At 40.1% G+C, this 19,472-nt stretch overlaps 1 protein-coding gene across 1 annotated transcript in view; it reads right to left on the reverse strand.

Annotated features, from left to right (window-relative positions):
* AXDND1 (axonemal dynein light chain domain containing 1) overlaps positions 1–19,472 on the reverse strand; it is an 86,697-nt gene that overhangs the window by 34,595 nt on the left and 32,630 nt on the right. Inside the window, exons 10-13 of the mRNA XM_086694608.1 lie at positions 10,951–11,091; positions 10,155–10,259; positions 2,878–2,998; positions 427–528 (exon numbers count right to left, since the gene is read on the reverse strand). Of these exons, the coding sequence (XP_086550734.1) occupies positions 427–528; positions 2,878–2,998; positions 10,155–10,259; positions 10,951–11,091 (469 nt within the window). The remainder of the gene's footprint in view (positions 1–426; positions 529–2,877; positions 2,999–10,154; positions 10,260–10,950; positions 11,092–19,472) is intronic.

Raw genomic sequence — 19,472 nt, forward strand, 5'->3', positions numbered from 1 at the left:
TTAAAAATTTTTAAAAAAGAATTAAATGACAAGTGTAAATGGTATGACCCCAGAACACACTAAATGCCACTTCTCTCCTTTTCGAACAAGTGTGCTCTTTGAATTTTCACATAAAATTGCAAAAAATGCACAGCTACTTACATTTTACTTTTAGCTTAGACACCAATAGAATGATAAGTCTATAAATAACATTTTCAGTATTATTAACTTAGATAAATTGCTTAAAGTGCTTTAATTAGGATAGAAGACAATTATATAAAAAGCATCTGTTTACATTTCCTTAGATTTTTCATTCCACCCACAATAAAGCACAAATACAAAACTATATTTAAAATGTAACCTATAAACTTAGCAAACATGTCTTACAGTTTCAACCCTCAAAGGCTGGAGTCTCTTTTCCCATAACTTAAGTGAACTGATCTTTACCTTGGCTGACAGCAGTATGATGAAATGCTTAGCATATTTATTCCAGCCTTTTTCATTGAGGTAAAGTCTTTTAGCCAACACAACTCTATTTCTTTCAATTACCTATTTGAAAAAAAGTACTGAAATGAGGAACCTAAGATATTAATAAACCACTGTGATTTATTAAACCCAAACCAATTTCACGTATCAATTTTCCATTGAATCATTAACTCCATCACAATTTGTTATTTAAGTCATGAGCTAATTTGAATCATAAATTTGTGTTTTCTAAAACTACTGAACTGGAACCAAACTGAAGGATAACATAGAGCACAGACTCCCAAGCAACGCTCTCACAAATTAGTGAAGATTCCAAAGAGCTTTTGTTCATATGCATTATATCTATTTGCTATTTACCATTTTGGAAATTAAAACTGAACTTATTTAAAATATGTGTTTGTTTGGAATGCAAGCTGGTGCAGCCACTCTGGAAAACAGTATGGAGGTTCCTCAAAAAATTAAAAATAGAACTACAACCTAGCAACTGCACTACTAGGCATTTATCCAAGGGATACAGGTGTGCTATTTCGAAGGGACACGTGCACCCCCATGTTTACAGCAGCACTATCAACAATAGCCAAAGTATGGAAAGAGCCCAAATGTCCATCGATGGATGAATGGATAAAGAAGATGTGGTATATATATATATACACAATGGAGTATTCCTCGGCAATCAAAAAGAATGAAATCTTGCCATTTGCAACTACGTGGATGGAACTGGAATGTATTATGTGAAGTAAAATTAGTCAGAGAAAGACAAAAACCACATGACTTCACTCACATGAGGACTTTAAGAGACAAAACAGATGAAGATAAGGGAAGGGAAACAAAAATAATATAAAAACAGGGAGGGGGACAAAACAGAAGAGACTCTTAAATATGGAGGACAAACTGAGTGTTACTGGAGGGGTTGTGGGAGGGGGCATGGGCTAAATGGATAAGGGGTAAGGGGCATTAAGGAATCTACTCCTGAAATCATTGTTGCACTATATGCTAACTAATTTGGATGTAAATTTAAAAAAATAAAAAATAAAATGAGTTAAAAATAAAATAAAATAAAAAAATTTTAAAAATAAAATCCGTATTTGTTAATTCACTTAAACATAACAAATCCATTATATGTTAACATAAATAGTATTCTTATGAAAAAAATAACTATATTTTCTAAAACAAAAAAATAATGAAAGGAACATCATTGTTTTACTTTTTTACAGATCTCTTTAATGTCTGCCTTAATAGAGCTGGATTTTCATATTTACTTCTGCATTCAGTCGGCTGCAACATCCCATTGTAAAGCCAATGTAACTTGTGTGCAAAGGAGACTGAAAAAGGCAAATAACTTCTTAGTATAATGAAGAAACTAGTTTTCACCTCACGGAAGGGTCTCAGGGATCCCTGGTGAGGCGGGGAGGGGGCGCAGGGTGTCCTTGGACCATACTTTGAGAGCCACTGGTATACGGAACCAATTATATAGTCAGTCAGTGAGTGACTGTTGCTAGACACTGTGCATCCAGACACAAACAAAAGAGACAAAGTCGTTATTTTCAGGAAGGTGACATTCTAGCTGTCATTTCCTGTTGGGAGGGGCTTTAGGGATGAGCTAACACAAAGCCTCCACCAATTCAAGGTATTTTTCCCCAGAAGCCACTACAAGGGGTCAGTTCTCTATTGTTTAAATACTACTAGAGTGAAGAAACTCACTTGTCTTCTTTATTCCTACTGAACATGCCTAGCTCCCTGATTTATATATTCTTATATATTTACTGTCATGATTGTTTCTTCTTGACATGTCATTTAAAAATTCTGCAACAGGATGAAATACTGTATACTAGATGAGGTCTGACCATTCCAGAGGAAAATGAGACAAAAGTGTGAATATGTTGAGGGTCATAATTTCTGGTTAATACTTAGTAAACACAAGTCCCAGATGTTTGGTACTTGCCTAAAGTATTACAGTAATGACCTACAGACTGCCATATTTCAATTCATTTGTCATCTTAGATGCCAAGGTAATAGAACCAAAGTGATATAATCCTAATATGGTTACACTGTGCGAAAAAATATAAATAACACTTCCTAGTTTATAATTAGTATAAGCAGAAGTTGAAAATTTTAACATGCTCACAAACAATAGAAAAAGTATTCTTCCTTATACTTCTTAGATTCTGGTGAGAAAAAGAGCCCTTAACTGGGCAATAGCCAGGTACTCAACAGAGAAGAAACAAAAGAAAAAAATGTAACTTTCCTTTCTCAAGGCCCATCAATCATAGCCACATTATTCATAAATTAAATACACATCTTCATTTTTTAAATTTGTCTAGATTACTAAAAATGATAAAGCAAAAAAAAAATGGTAAAGCAAAACTGATCCAGCAAAAAAGAAGTCTGAGTTATGATTCCAGATGAACCAACCTTTAGGGCCAATTCATATGTGGCTGAGCTCCAGACATCTCTTTCTGACATTAACTGTTTAATATCACACTCCATCCTTCCTCTTTGCAATGTGTATAAGTCATGGTATTCTTCTACAATCCTAAAAAAAATTAAAAAATATATACAGACTTTGTTTTTGAGAATTCACATTTATTGAATAATTGTTATGATGGTGGACATTTGAAAAAAAACAACTTTGGGGGCATGTGGGTAAATCAGTCGGTTAAGCACCTGACTCTTGATTTCAGCTCAGGTCACAATCTCATGGTTTGTGAGTTCGAGCCCCATGTCGGGCTCTGTGCTGACAGCGAGGAGCCTCCTTGGGAGTCTCTCTCTCCCTCTTTCTCTGTCCCTCCCCCATGCATGCTGTCTCTCTCTCAAAATAAATGAATAAACTTAAAAAAATTTTTTTAATAAAATGAACAACTTTGTTCTAAAATAGACAATTTGTTCCTTTAAAACTCATCATAAAGTAATTATGTTATAATTGCTGGATACGTTAATAACACTAATATACAGTGAAATAGAAGAAAAAATAGTCACATTTCATTTATAAAGCTTATAAAAGTCTTAAAGTAAAAAATTCAACATACTTTTACCTGCTCTAAACACTTTTCTTCATATTGTTTATTTGCTAGAATTTTCACAACATGGTATTCCAACAGAATAACAACCCTATATCTCATTTAAAAACTCAGGATACAGAATAGAATTAGAATTCTTTTTTTGAGAGAGAGAGACCACGTGTACATGCACACACGCATGCAAATGGGGGAGGAGCATAGGGAGAGAGAGAATCTTAAGCAGTCTCCACGCACAGCTCGGAGCCCAATTTGACACAGGGCTTGATATGACGACCATGAGATCAGTACCTGAGTCGACATCAATAGTCTGATGCTTAACTGACTGAGCCACCCAGGCACCCTGAATCAGTCTTCTTCATTAAAAACACAAAGCCCAGGGGTGCCTGGGTGGTTCAGTTGGTTAAGTGTCCGACTTTGGCTCAGGTCATGATCTCACGGCTGGTGGATTAGAGCCCCACGACGGGCTCTGTGCCGGCAGCTCAGAGGCTGGAGCCTGCTTCAGATTCTGTGTCTCCCCCTCTCTCTGCCCCTCCACTGCTCATTCTCTGTCTCTCTCTGTCTCTCAAAAATAAATAAACATTAGGGGCGCCTGGGTGGCGCAGTCGGTTAAGCGTCCGACTTCAGCCAGGTCACGATCTCGCGGTCCGTGAGTTCGAGCCCCGCGTCGGGCTCTGGGCTGATGGCTCAGAGCCTGGAGCCTGTTTCCGATTCTGTGTCTCCCTCTCTCTCTGCCCCTCGCCCGTTCATGCTCTGTCTCTCTCTGTCCCAAAAATAAATAAACGTTGAAAAAAAAAATTTTTTTTAAATAAATAAATAAATAAACATTAAAAAAAATTTTTTTTTTTTAATTTTTTTTTTTTAATTTTTTTTTCAACGGTTATTTATTTTATTTTTGGGACAGAGAGAGACAGAGCATGAACGGGGGAGGGGCAGAGAGAGAGGGAGACACAGAATCGGAAACAGGCTCCAGGCTCTGAGCCATCAGCCCAGAGCCCGACGCGGGGCTCGAACTCACGGACCGCGAGATCGTGACCTGGCTGAAGTCGGACGCTTAACCGACTGCGCCACCCAGGCGCCCCTAAAAAAATTTTTTTAAACACAAAGCCCAGTAATTATGAGCCGCTAAGTACCTTTTTCTTAACTATTTTTTCTTCATGTTTACCAGAACATAACTTTTCCTTCCAAACTTACACCGAAGTTTACAATTAAATTGGATTTAAAATTTTTTTTTTCAACGTTTATTTATTTTTGGGACAGAGAGAGACAGAACATGAACAGGGGAGGGGCAGAGAGAGAGGGAGACACAGAATCGGAAACAGGCTCCAGGCTCCGAGCCATCAGCCCAGAGCCTGATGCGGGGCTCGAACTCACGGACCGCGAGATCATGACCTGGTTGAAGTCGGACGCTTAACCGACTGCGCCACCCAGATGCCCCTAAATTGGATTTAAAAGCACTTGTGAGATTAAATGCAAACACAGAAGTTGTAAAGGGATAGCATTTCACAAGCCATTTGAGACACTACCTGCTATGGGATATTAACTTTGCTACAAGAATTAAAGGCCAGTGACATAGAATTCTTCTAATTTTGATGAAAGCCAGGAACTACCTGCATCAGTTCTTGAAAGCCCTCTCTGTTTGGAGACTTCCACTTGTTCAAAGTAAGTAAGAAAAATTAATCACCCTAGGTGTCACACAGGGGAATATACATATGAAGATTCAACAAGTTATATCCCCTTAAGATTTATGCACATTACTGTCTGAAAGTTAGACACTGATTTTGAAAAGGTAACTAATGACCCTTGTTTAAAATAGCAAAAGAAAAAAATTCAGAAATAACCTCAATGTCCAACAACAAGCGATTGGCCAAATAAATGGCTCTGTGATGAAAATATGATACAGCTAATTAAAGATCCTGTTGTTAATACTTTGGTACGTGGGAAAACTTTTCATGTTGTAACATGAGAAACCCAAATGATAAAATTATATACCCATTTTGATCTCATTTATATAAAAAATACATAGAAATAGAAAAAAGAAAATATATCAAAATATTAATAGTGATTTAACTCAGAGAACAAATTATGGATACTTACTTCCTTATTTATGTGTTTCTGTTTTTCCTAATCTTCAATCAAATGGTTATTATTTTTAAAAAAGTATTACTAAAAATTTCTAACCACAAAAAAGAGTCCCACTTCAGAACCATCAATTTTTAAAGAAAATGAGATTTCTTTCTCCTTCTCCTTCCCTTTCTCTCTGGTTTTAGATGTTTTGCTCCTATCATGAACATTAGCACAAAGGAAGTTCTAGCTTATTTTTTAAATTCATTCAACAAATATCTGTTTAGCGCCTACCAAATGCCAGGTGCTGTTCAAAACTAAACAAAATAAAACAAAAACAAAAGCTTTGCCCTTACAAAGTTTATTTGGAAAAGATAATAAAGAAAAAAGGAAAACATATTAAGTAGTGATAGTGCAATAGATAAAAACAAATCAGGGAGAGGGGATTGAGAGCACAAAATGCTCTCAGTTTTAAATGGGGGGGGGGGGGGGAGGAACAAGGTCTGAAGGAAGGAAGGAGGAAGCTAGGGAGCTCTCTGGGAAAGAGAGTTCCAGGACCCAAGGGGGAAGTCTGTCTGGTATGTTCAAGAACAGCACAAAGGCAACATGTCTGAAATAAAGTAGGAGAAGTCAGAGAAATTCTGGTTGGATGAGTCTTGTAAGCCATGTTTTTAAAATGTGGCCTTTTACTGTAAGATGGGGAGCCACTGCAGAATTTCGAGCAGAGAAATGACATTATTCTATTTGAGTCAAATTTTAATAGATAATACTGACACCACATAGAAATGTAAAGATGGATGGAAATTCAGATGGATGCACTAATGCTTCGGCAAGGTTTGACTTCAAGCTGAACAAAATTTTCTCTTCCTCATTCTTGAAGCCTTCTCTTTCCCTTCACTTATTTTTCTGTAGAATCCTTTGTCCCAAGAACTTGGTATCGATGCTGATACTTAGTCACAAGTCTCAGATGGCCCACACCAGCACTAGTCATGAGATCACCTTGAAGGCATGAGGAACGTGGCTGGCAGCACGTACCAGATTCCTAGTGAAACCACCCAGATCAGCCTTTTACCCTGGGCAGGTCTACAGTTTTGAAGGCAGTAGCCTGCTCTAACCTCCTTTGCCTTAAAGTAATAAAACTCGGTCCCCTTTATCCCCAAACTTTGTCTTCCAGTTATATTTCGGCTACAGAACACAGAAGTTGGTTTTTGACAACAGTACTGGCTGGAATGTGGAGAAAGGCCCACAGTGGTGGGCTTACCACAGCAGATGTAAAAAGGAGATTCAGAGGTCCCCGCAACACCCCAGGCAAGGCATGCAGACGGCACAAATGAAAGAGGTGAGGGGTCAGCACAGATCATGAAAGGAGATAGCATCTGCCTAGAGAGGTGTGAGATGTGAGAAAAAGAAAGGGACAGAGAATGACTCCAAGCATTTTGGCCCCAGAAACTGGAAGGATGGAGTTGCCATTAACTGAAATGAGAAAAGAATGTGGGAGGAGTCGGTTTGGGGGAAAGAACACGTTGGGGACATTAGGCATCTAAGCAGAGTGTTAAGTCTGTTGAATACGTAAGTCTGGAATTCAAGGAGGAGAAAGAATGAAACTAGGGGTGCAGATTTGCGAAGAAGGGTGAAGCTGCAGATACATATTTGTGAGCTGAGTATATACAGGTGATGGCGTTGGAAGCCAGGAAAATGAAGAGAGTAATTTAGGAAGCAAATATGGACACAGAAAAGATCCACAGAATAAGGAACAAGCACTTCGCCAGTTGGAAATTGGTGAGATGAAAAGGAACCTGCAAGGGGTATCAGTAAGAAGGAGCAGATAGTAAAGCAGAGGAAAACTAGGAGAGTGTAACCTACTGAAAGACACTGTTTTAAGTAAGAGCAGCTGGTCAGTTGTGACAAATGCTGCTGTTAAGTCAGGTTAAATGAGAATTGAGAAGCGGCCTTCAGACTCAACAACATGAAAGTCACTGGTCACTTTGACAAGTGCATTTTGGTGGGGTTGGGGGAGTGAAAGCCTGATTGGAGTGGGTTCACAAGTGACAAAGGGGAGGACCAGGAGTGGACATATTGAGTATGACAATTTTTTAAAGAAGATTACTATAATGGCCGGGGGTTGGGGGGAGGACGGGAGGTGGGCAGGGTAACAGGGCCATAGCTAGAAGGGGATACGTGTGCCATCTTAAGATATGGGAGTCTTTTTGTTTTTTGGTTGTTGTTTTTGAGGTGGGTGTTAATTATAGCATATTTGTATACTAATGGGACTAATCAGGAAGAGAGGGAAACATTAAAGATAGAGAAGAAAGAGGGAATATTTGCTGAAAATATCTCAAGTAGATATGTGGGGATGTAACAGTACACAAGTGGAAAGACTTGCCTTGGGAAGAGACAGTTCATCCACAGGAAAAGCTGGGAAGATAGAATGTATGAGCACAGCTGCAGGGCGTGGGTAGATGTAGGGGTGAGAGCTTGAGTTCTCTTCTGTTTGCGTCTACTTTTTTGATTGTTTGCTTGCTTGCTTCTAGTTTTTAGAAAGCAAGTTCATCAGCTCAGAAAGAGGATGGTGAGATACTATTAGACAAATGGGATAGAAGACAAAGTATAGAACAATTATCTACTAAGACAAGAAGGGTGAATCAGCTACAGAAAACAGTAGTATATTCAGTGAGCAAAAACTGGTCAAGGTGGGCCACCTGGGTGGCTCAGTGGGTTAAGCATCTGACTCTTGATTTCAGCTCAGGTCATGATCTCACAGTTTGTGAGATTGAGCCCCACTTGAGGCTCTGTGCTAAGAGCACAGAGCCTGCTTGAGATTCTCTCTCTCCTTCTTTCTGCCCCTCCCCCACTCATGCTCATGTCCTCTCTCTCTCTCTCTCAAAATAAATAAATCAACACTAAAAAGATGATCAAGGTATCCTTCTTAGTCTAGTAAGGAATAAAATAGAATAAAAGAGGGGCGCCTGGGTGGCGCAGTCGGTTAAGCGTCCGACTTCAGCCAGGTCACGATCTCGCGGTCCGTGAGTTCGAGCCCCGCGTCGGGCTCTGGGCTGATGGCTCAGAGCCTGGAGCCTGTTTCCGATTCTGTGTCTCCCTCTCTCTCTGTCCCTCCCCCATTCATGCTCTGTCTCTCTCTGTCCCAAAAATAAATAAACGTTGAAAAAAAAAATTAAAAAAAAAAATAGAATAAAAGAAAGAATATACCTTTGAATATAGATTTTGTGTACATTTGTGTTTTTGCTGACATGCCAGTCACTCTTCAATACACACACACACACACATAAAAAGCAGAAGACTATGCTGGATTTAAAGGAATATAAAACAAGATACAATGTGTGGCCCTAGGTTGGATACTGATTTGGACAATCCAATGTAAAATACCTTTTGGGGAACACTGGGAAGATTTGAATATTATCTGGGTAATTGAAGAAGTGAAACTTTACTGAAATAGGTAGACTGTTGACTAAAAAAAAGAAAAAACAAAACAAAAACAGGCTGTAGAACAGTATATGCAGTACAATTTTGGTTTAAAACAATGCATGTGTGCACATGTACATAGAAAAAAAGAATATATACTAAGATATGTATATCGGTAATCTATAGGTGGTGAAACTATAATATTTTTTATTCATTTTTGCTTGCTTATATTTTCTACTTTACTTACAGGGCACAATACTGCTTCTATGATAGTATAATAATATTACTTTTTAATCGGTTAAATAAGAAAAACTAAAAATGCAGTCAAATTATCATTTGATAATGATAATTATCAGGCTCAGCAAACTAGAGCCTGTGGGTTAAAGACAGCTCACAGCTTGTGTTTTGCATAGAACGTAAGCAAAGAATTTCAGATTTTTAATTTTTTACCTATTTTACTTTTTATACGTTTAATGGTTAAAGAAGCAGTAGAAAAACGGTATTTCGTGACACGTGACAATGTTTTATTTTCATTCAAATTTCAGTATCAGTAAACGGTTTTATTGGAACACAGCCAAGTCCTGGCATCGTCCTTGCCTGCCTTTTCACCATGGTGGTGCAGATTACAAAGGCAGAGTGGATTGCATAGTTGCATCAGAAACCGTATCTCACCATCTGACCCTTCACGGAAAAAGTTTGCTAACCCCAGAAAGAGGATAAAACACTAAGATGGTAGTAGATTCATTTAAATCTAAAAAAAAAAGAACTAGACTCACACTACTCATTAGGAAAATTAGTGGCAAACAAAACAAAAACCAGACACTTATTCATACTCATCAGACTGAAAAAAAATATGGACAAAAGGAAAATCTCCTACACCGACAGGAAGGTGCACTGGCACGACTACTTTATACGGCATTTGGCAACATTTAGCAAGACAAGGCTGTGCGTAGCCTGTGACCTAGCAATTCCACTTCTAGGGATACGCCCCGGAAAACTCACACAGGAAGACATTTACAAGATGTGTATTAAGTGGTGCCTGGAGGGGTTAATATATATAAAAGTTCCTTACATATATTAATCCCTCCCGGCACTGATGTAATAAAAAACTTCAAATGTTTCTATAAAATTTTGTTCCTTCAAATAAGCTGTGAGGCCTGATGACACAATGGTTAACATTGGGTAACTCACTTAGCATTCTTTTCAGCATCTAAGAGAGCTTGTGCCAAATCCCTGTGGGCCTTCTCTGCTTCCTTTGTTAATTTCATATCATGTGCCCGAACCAGACACAGCTCCCTGAAATAAAGCAAAGAAAGTTTACATTCATAGTTGAAGAGTTCCAGGAAATCGGATTTGTATACGCAGGAATCTTCTCAGTTATGGGTACATCTCTCCCTAGTTTTCACCCCTTAGAAACCAAATCAAGAAATCTAGCATACATTTGGATGGAATTCGGGCAGGTTTGGCAATGGAATCAGGTTGGCTAGAAAGGGCAGAAAGATGATGTGGGAGATCCTCCAGAATGGAGAGAAGGCAGACGCTAACAGGCCAGGCCACCAGGCTGCTCCGTTCTACCTTCTGACATGCCTATCTTACCCTTTTCATTCTTGCCACTAATCATCTTGTCACAAGCTTAGATGATCACTAACCTTGACTGCTACTTAATGCCTATCCTCCTCTTTGGGATTTAAACCTTATCATCTGTAATCACGGCACTTGTAAACATGATTAAGATCTCAACATCTCAGGCCTGGAAGGAGAACAGGAGCCTCTTCCCTATCAAACACACGCACAGCCCTGGTTTTGTGTTAACCTTTGTAACCCACGTCTCTACATCTACATCCAGTCCTCTCCGTTCTCTTCCTAAACCCCACAAAAGAAAAAAAAGAGTCCTCACTTTTAACCATTCTACTTTCCCCGTTTTTTATTCTCTTTAAAGACATGGCTTTGGCCTGTGTTTTGTGTTTAAGATAATCACAGATTTTACCTGGTCAGTTCTTCAGTAACATTCTTAAAATTGTACAATTCTTCCAAAATGCGCTGGTCCATTATTCGCTGAGTTACCATGTCTTTGTAGAAGTCGATCGTCTGCCGGGCAATTTGGTCAAGCATTTGTACATACCGCTCTCTGCATGAGACAGAAAGAAAACAAGGTATCATGCAAAAGAAAAGGAAAAAAAGAGCCAGAAAATATGTGAGAGAGAAAGTAATGTTAGGGAAAGAAATAGGTAGACACTCATGAAAGATATGTGAAAAGAACAAGATAGGAAAAGAAAGAGATCTAACCTGTGTTTTCCTGCCATGCTCACACAAGTAAATGAATTGTGGAGGACTTTAACCAGACTCATAATTATGTGGAACATACTGTCTGAGATATAAAACAAAATAAGGACTTCTTTTATTTTTTCTTCTAAATTATAAACTCTATGAGGATAAAAACCATGTCTTATGAATTTATATACAATGGAGTTTTTATAAATAGTTGAATTCATGAATAAAACCACTTTTCTCAAGTTGGGTAAATGTAAAAATATACCAACTGTTTAAAAATGAACAAAGACCTTAAATACAAAGAAGTCATTTGTCTCAGTTTTGAATGAAACCAAATATTTGGAAGGATTACAAATGATAAATTTCAAATACCATGCTGAGCAGTGTTTATTTATATTAAAAGTGATCAAGCACAGCTGGGAAGATGGCGGCGTAGGAGGACGCTGGGCTCACCGCGCGTCCTGCTGATCACTTAGATTCCACCTACACCTGCCTAAATGACCCAGAAAACCGCCAGAGGATTAGCAGAACGGAGTCTCCGGAGCCAAGCGCAGACGAGAGGCCCACGGAAGAGGGTAGGAAGGGCGGCGAGGCGGTGCGCGCTCCACGGACTGGCGGGAGGGAGCCGGGGCGGAGGGGCGGCTCGCCGGCCAAGCAGAGCCCCCGAGTCTGGCTGGCAAAAGCGGAGGGGCCGGACGGAGTGTGTTCCAACAGCAAGCGGGACTTGACATCTAGAAGGTTATAAGCTAACAGCTCTGCTCGGAGAACGGGAGGGCTGGAGGACAAGGGGAGGGAGAGTTGTTGAGCTCCAGACGACAGAGCTCAGCTTGGCGGGGAACAAAAGCGCTCGCCAGCACCATCTCCCTCGCCCATCCCCCAGCCAAAATCCCAAAGGGAACCGGTTCCTGCCAGGGAACTTGCTTGCAGCCCGCAAACACCCAAGGCTGTGCTTCTGCAGATCCATCCCTCTGGCGGGTGGCACTCCCTCCTGGTGCCGCAGGGCCCCTCCCGAAGCAGATCTCCGAAGGAAAAGCGAGCTGAGCCTACTCCTCCCGCCCTGTGCACCTTGCCGATCCACCCCAGCTAATACGCCAGATCCCCAGCATCACAAGCCTGGCAGTGTGCAAGTAGCCCAGACGGGCCACGCCACCCCACAGTGAGTCACGCCCCTAGGAGAGGGGAAGAGAAGGCACACACCAGTCTGACTGTGGCCCCAGCGGTGGGCTGGGGGCAGACATCAGGTCTGACTGCGGCCCCGCCCACCAACGCAAGTTATTCAAGACAGCACAGGGGAAGTGCCCCGCAGTCCCGCACCACTCCAGGGACTATCCAAAATGACGAAACGGAAGAATTCCCCTCAGAAAAACGTCCAGGAAATAACAACAGCTAACGAACTCATCAAAAATGATTTAAACAATATAACAGAAAGTGAATTTAGAATAATAGTCATAAAATTAATCGCTGGGCTTAAAAACAGTATAAAGGACAGCAGAGAATCTCTTGCTACAGAGATCAAGGGACTAATGTACAGCCAGGAGGAGCTAAAAAATGGTATCAATGAGCTGCAAAATAAAATGGAGACAACTACGGCTCGGATTGAAGAGGCAGAGGAGAGAATAGGTAAACTAGAAGATAAAATTATGGAAAAAGAAGAAGCTGAGGAAAAGAGAGCTAAAAAAATCCAGGAGTATGAGGGGAAAATTAGAGAACTAAGTGATGCACTAAAGAGAAATAATATACACATAATTGGTATTCCAGAGGAGGAAGAGAGAGGGAAAGGTGCTGAAGGTGTACTTGAAGAAATAATAGCTGAGAACTTCCCGGATCTGGGGAAGGAAAAGGCATTGAAATCCAAGAGGCACAGAGAACTCCCTTCAGACGTAACTTGAATCGATCTTCTGCATGACATATCATAGTGAAACTGGCAAAATACAAGGATAAAGAGAAAATTCTGAAAGCAGCTAGAGATAAACGTGCTCTAACATATAAAGGGAGACCTATAAGACTCGTGACCGATCTCTCTACTGAAACGTGGCAGGCCAGAAAGGATTGGCAGGAGATCTTCAATGTGATGAACAGAAAAAAATGCAGCCGAGAATCCTTTATCCAGCAAGTCTGTCATTTAGAATAGAAGGAGAGATAAAGGTCTTCCCAAACAAACAAAAACTGAAGGAATTCGTCACCACTAAACCAGCCCTACAAGAGATCCTAAGGAGGATCCTGTGAGACAAAGTACCAGAGACATCGCTACAAGCATGAAACCTATGGACATCACAGTGACTCTAAACCCATACCTTTCTATAATAACACTGAATGTAAATGGATTAAATGCGCCAACCAAAAGACACAGGGTATCAAAATGGATAAAAAAAACAAGACCCATCTCTTTGCTGTCTATAAGAGACTCATTTTAGACCTGAGGACACCTTCATATTGAGAGTGAGGGGATGGAGAACTATTTATCATGCCACTGGAAGTCAAAAGAAAGCAGGAGTAGCCATACTTATATCAAACAAACTAGACTTTAAATTAAAGGCTGTAACAAGAGATGAAGAAGGGCATTATATAATAATCACAGGGTCTATCCATCAGGAAGAGCTAACAATTATAAATGTCTATGCGCTGAATACAGGAGCCCCCAAATATATAAAACAATTACTCACAAACATAAGCAACCTTATTGATAAGAATGTGGTAATTGCAGGGGACTTTAACACTCCACTTACAGAAATGGATAGATCATCTAGACACACAGTCAATAAAGAAACAAGGGCCCTGAATGATACATTGGATCAGATGGACTTGACAGATATATTTAGAACTCTGCATTCCAAAGCAACAAAATATACTTTTTTTCTCGAGTGCACATGGAACATTCTCCAAGATAGATCCCATACTGGGTCACAAAACAGCCCATCATAAGTATACAAGAATTGAAATCATACCATGCATACTTTCAGACCACAATGCTATGAAGCTTGAAATCAAACACAGGAAAAAGTCTGGAAAGCCTCCAAAAGCATGGAGGTTAAAGAACACCCTACTAAAGAATGAATGGGTCAACCAGACAATTAGAGAAGAAATTAAAAAAAATATGGAAACAAACGAAAATGAAAATACAACAATCCAAAAGCTTTGGGACGCAGCGAAGGCAGTCCTGAGAGGAAAATACATTGCAATCCAGGCCTAGCTCAAGAAACAAGAAAAATCCCAAATACAAAATCTAACAGCACACCTAAAGGAAATAGAAGCAGAGCAGCAAAGGCAGCCTAAACCCAGCAGAAGAAGAGAAATAATAAAGATCAGAGCAGAAATAAACAATATAGAATCTAAAAAAACTGTAGAGCAGATCAACGAAACCAAGAGTTGGTTTTTGAAAAAATAAACAAAATTGATAAACCTCTAGCCAGGCTTCTCAAAAAGAAAAGGGAGATGACCCAAATAGATAAAATCATGAATTAAAATGGAATTATTACAACCAATCCCTCACAGATACAAGCAATTATCAGGGAATACTATGAAAAATTATATGCCAACAAACTGGACAACCTGGAAGAAATGGACAAATTCCTAAACACCCACACGCTTCCAAAACTCAATCAGGAGGAAATAGAAAGCTTGAACAGACCCATAACCAGCGAAGAAATTGAATCAGTCATCAAAAATCTCCCAACAAATAAGACTCCAGGACTAGATGGCTTCCCAGGGGAGTTCTACCAGACGTTTAAAGCAGAGATAATACCTATCCTTCTCAAGCTATTCCAAAAAATAGAAAGGGAAGGAAAACTTCCAGACTCATTCTATGAAGCCAGTATTACTTTGATTCCTAAACAGACAGAGACAGGCTAATATCCCTGATGAATATGGATGCAAAAATTCTCAATAAGATACTAGCAAATCGAATTCAACAGCATATAAAAAGAATTATTCACCATGATCAAGTGGGATTCATTCCTGGGATGCAGGGCTGGTTCAACATTCGCAAATCAATCAATGTGATACATCACATTAATAAAAGAAAAGATAAGAACCATATGATCCTGTCAATCGATGCAGAAAAGGCATTTGATAAAATTCAGCAAACTTTCTTAATAAAAACCCTCGAGAAAGTTGGGATAGAAGGAACATACTTAAAGATCATAAAAGCCATTTATGAAAAGCCCACAGCTAACATCATCCTCAATGGGGAAAAACTGAGAGCTTTTTCCCTGAGATCAGGAACACAACAGGGATGTCCACTCTCACCGCTGTTGTTTAACATAGTGCTGGAAGTTCTAGCATCAGCAATCAGACAACAAAAGGAAATCAAAGGCATCAAAATTGGCAAAGATGAAGTCAAGCTTTCACTTTTTGCAGATGACATATTATAAATGGAAAATCCGATAGACTCCACCAGAAGTCTGCTAGAACTGATACATGAATTTAGGAAAGTTGCAGGATACAAAATCAATGTACAGAAATCAGTTGCATTCTTATACACTAACAATGAAGCAACAGAAAGACAAATAAAGAAACTGATCCCATTCACAATTGCACCAAGAAGCATAAAATACCTAGGGATAAATCTAACCAAAGATGTAAAAGATCTGTATGCTGGAAACTATAGAAAGCTTATGATGGACATTGAAGAAGATTTAAAGAAATGGAAAGACATTCCCTGCTCATGGATTGGAAGAATAAATATTGTTAAAATGTCAATACTACCCAAAGCTATCTACACATTCAATGCAATCCCAATCAAAATGGCACCAGCATTCTTCTCGAAACTAGAACAAGCAATCCTAAAATTCATATGGAACCACAAAAGGCCCTGAATAGCCAAAGAAATTTTGAAAAAGAAGACCAAAGCAGGAGGCATCACAATCCCAGACTTTAGCCTCTACTACAAAGCTGTAATCATCAAGACAGCATGGTATTGGCATAAAAACAGACACATAGACCAATGGAATAGAATAGAAACCCCAGAACTAGACCCACAAACGTATGGCCAACTCATCTTTGACAAAGCAGGAAAGAACATCCAATGGAAAAAAGACAGTCTCTTTAACAAATGGTGCTGGGAGAACTGGACAGCAACATGCAGAAGATTGAAACTAGACCACTTTCTCACACCATTCACAAAAATAAACTCAAAATGGATAAAGGACCCGAATGTGAGACAGGAAACCATCAAAACCCTAGAGGAGAGAGCAGGAAAAGACCTCTCTGACCTCAGCCGTAGCAATTTCTTACTTGACACATCCCCAAAGGCAAGGGAATTAAAAGCAAAAATGAACTACTGGGACCTTATGAAGATAAAAAGCTTCTGCACAGCAAAGGAAACAACCAACAAAACTAAAAGGCAACCAACGGAATGGGAAAAGATATTTGCAAATGACATATCGGACAAAGGGCTAGTATCCAAAATCTATAAAAAGCTCACCAAACTCCACACCCGAAAAACAAATAATCCAGTGAAGAAATGGGCAGAAAACATGAATAGACACTTCTCTAAAGAAGACATCCGGATGGCCAACAGACAGATGAAAAGATGCTCAACGTCGCTCCTCATCAGGGAAATACAAATCAAAACCACACTCATATCACCTCACGCCAGTCAGAGTGGCCAAAATAAACAAATCAGGAGACTATAGTTGCTGGAGAGGATGTGGAGAAACGGGAACCCTCTTGCACTGTTGGTGGGAATGCAAATTGGCGCAGCCACTCTGGAAAACAGTGTGGAGGTTCCTCAGAAAATTAAAAACAGACCTACCCTATGACCCAGCAATAGCACTGCTAGGAATTTACCCAAGGGATACAGGAGTACTGATGCATAAGGGCACTTGTACCCCAATGTTTATAGCAGCACTCTCAACAATAGCCAAATTATGGAAAGAACCTAAATGTCCATCAACTGATGAATGGATAAAGAAACTGTGGTTTATATACACAATGGGGTACTACGTGGCAATGGAAAGAATGAAATATGGCCCTTTGTAGCAACATGGATGGAACTGGAGAGTGCTATGCTAAGTGAAATAAGCCATACAGAGAAAGACAGATACCATATGGTTTCATCTTATGTGGATCCTGAGAAACTTAACAGAAACCCATGGGGTAGGGGAAGGAAAAAAAAAAAAAAAGAGGTTAGAGTGGAAGAGAGCCAAAGCAGAAGAGACTCTTAAAAACTGAGAACAAACTGAGGGTTGATGGGGGGTGGGAGGGAGGGGAGGGTGGGTGATGGGTATTGAGGAGGGCACCTTTTGGGATGAGCACTGGGTATTGTATGGAAACCAATTTGACAATAAACTTCATATATCGAAAAAAAAAAAAAGTGATCTAGGTGTTATATCCTAAGCCTGAGACCACTAAGTTATATCTTTCAGTTGGAATGGCCATTTAATCTCTCACCCATAACAGAAAGAATTATCCACCCGGTGCTTAAACCCTTATGCAGTTTACACATAGGGAAGTGTCTATTTTAAAAACCACCTTCTTGGGGCGCCTGGGTGGTGCAGTCGGTTAAGCGTCCGACTTCAGCCAGGTCACAATCTCGCGGTCCGTGAGTTCGAGCCCCGCGTTGGGCTCTGGGCTGATGGCTCAGAGCCTGGAGCCTGTTTCCGATTCTGTGTCTCCCTCTCTCTCTGCCCCTCCCCCGTTCATGCTCTGTCTCTCTCTGTCCCAAAAATAAATAAACGTTGAAAAAAAAATTTTTTTTTAAATAAATAAATAAAAACCACCTTCTTGGGGTGCTTGGGTGGCTCAGTCGGTTAAGCATCCAACTTCAGCTCAGGTCATGATCTCACAATTTGTGAGTTCGAGCCCTGCATCAAGCTCTGTTCTGAGAACTCAGAGCCTGGAGCCTGCTTCAGATTCTGTGTGTGTGTCTCTCTCTCTGCCCATCCCTCACTAGTTCTCTCTCTCTCTCTCTCTCTCAAAAATAAATAAAAACATTTTAAAAAATAAAAAAAAAAAAAACACCTTCTTTAAGACTTCTCCTCCTGAAATAGAGGGACCAAATAGTCTGAAAGGTCTGCTTTAAAAAAAAAAAAAGTTTATTTATTTTGAGACAGAGCACATGAGAGGGGAAGGGACAGAGAGAGAAGTAGAGAGGGAATCCAAAGCAGGCTGTATACTGTCAATACAGAACCCAACACAGGGCTCAATCCCATGAACCATCATGAGATCATAACCTGAGCCGAAATCAAGAGTCAAACACTTAACTGACTGAGCCACCCAGTCACCCCTGAAGGGTCTTCTTATTACAATACAACTACATCCATGACATAGCATACTTTCTGAAGCATTATTGGGTTTGCAGGAAAAAATAGAAATCTCTAGGGGCAACAAAGAAAAACAATAAACAAAATAAGCTAAGAATGGAGTGGGAGATGGTAATCAGTATTCACTAGGCAAACCCAAAGTCATGGTTGCCCCAGTAAAACTAACAACACTGCGTGAAGAGGGTAAGATGGCAGAGTAGGAAGATTCTGAACTCACATCCTCCCATAGACATACCAAGGCTGCAACTGCATACAGTGCCACCCTACTCTGAGAAAGACCAGAAAAGCAGCAGAACAGAACTTTCACAGCTAAAGATATAAATAAAAAGTCACACAGGGGTGCTTGATCATGATCAAGTCATGATCTCATGGTTCATGGGTTCCAGCCCCACATTAGGCTCTGCATTCACAGCTTGGAGCTTGGAGCCTGCTTCAGATTCTGTGTCTCCCTCTCTTTCTCTCTGCCCCTCCCCTGCTTGTTTTCTCTCTCTCCCCTCCCCCCCCAAAACAAATAAATAGAAACAAATTAAATAAATAAATAAATAAATAAATAAAATAAACAGGTGGGAGGGGCAAAGATGCCATCAGGAACTAACCCTGGTACAGAGCCCCACAGGCAGGCGGGATATCACAAGTGTGATAAGTCCCCTCACCGAGGAGCAAGGGCTTCAAGCCCCACACTGGGCAACTCCTGCCCTGGGATCTGCACTGGCAAAATGAACCCCCATAACATCTGGCTTTGAAAACCAGCAGGGTTTAACTCTGGAAGAGCTAGAGGGTTATAGGAACTGAGACTCTGTTCTTAAAGGGCTGCCACATTATATCACTCACTCTAGGATCCAACACAAAGGCAGCAGTTTGAAAAGCACCTAGAATGTAGTAAAGATTTATTGACAAATTTTAGGGTATATGATAGAGGGACAAGGGTCTGTAAGAAATTTCTCCAGGAAGAGAAGTGCTGGAAAGCACCCTTTTT

The sequence above is a fragment of the Puma concolor genome, chromosome E4 (genome assembly GCF_028749965.1).
Source record: "Puma concolor isolate L17-30 chromosome E4, mPumCon1.1.hap2, whole genome shotgun sequence".
NCBI lineage: Eukaryota > Metazoa > Chordata > Mammalia > Carnivora > Felidae > Puma > Puma concolor.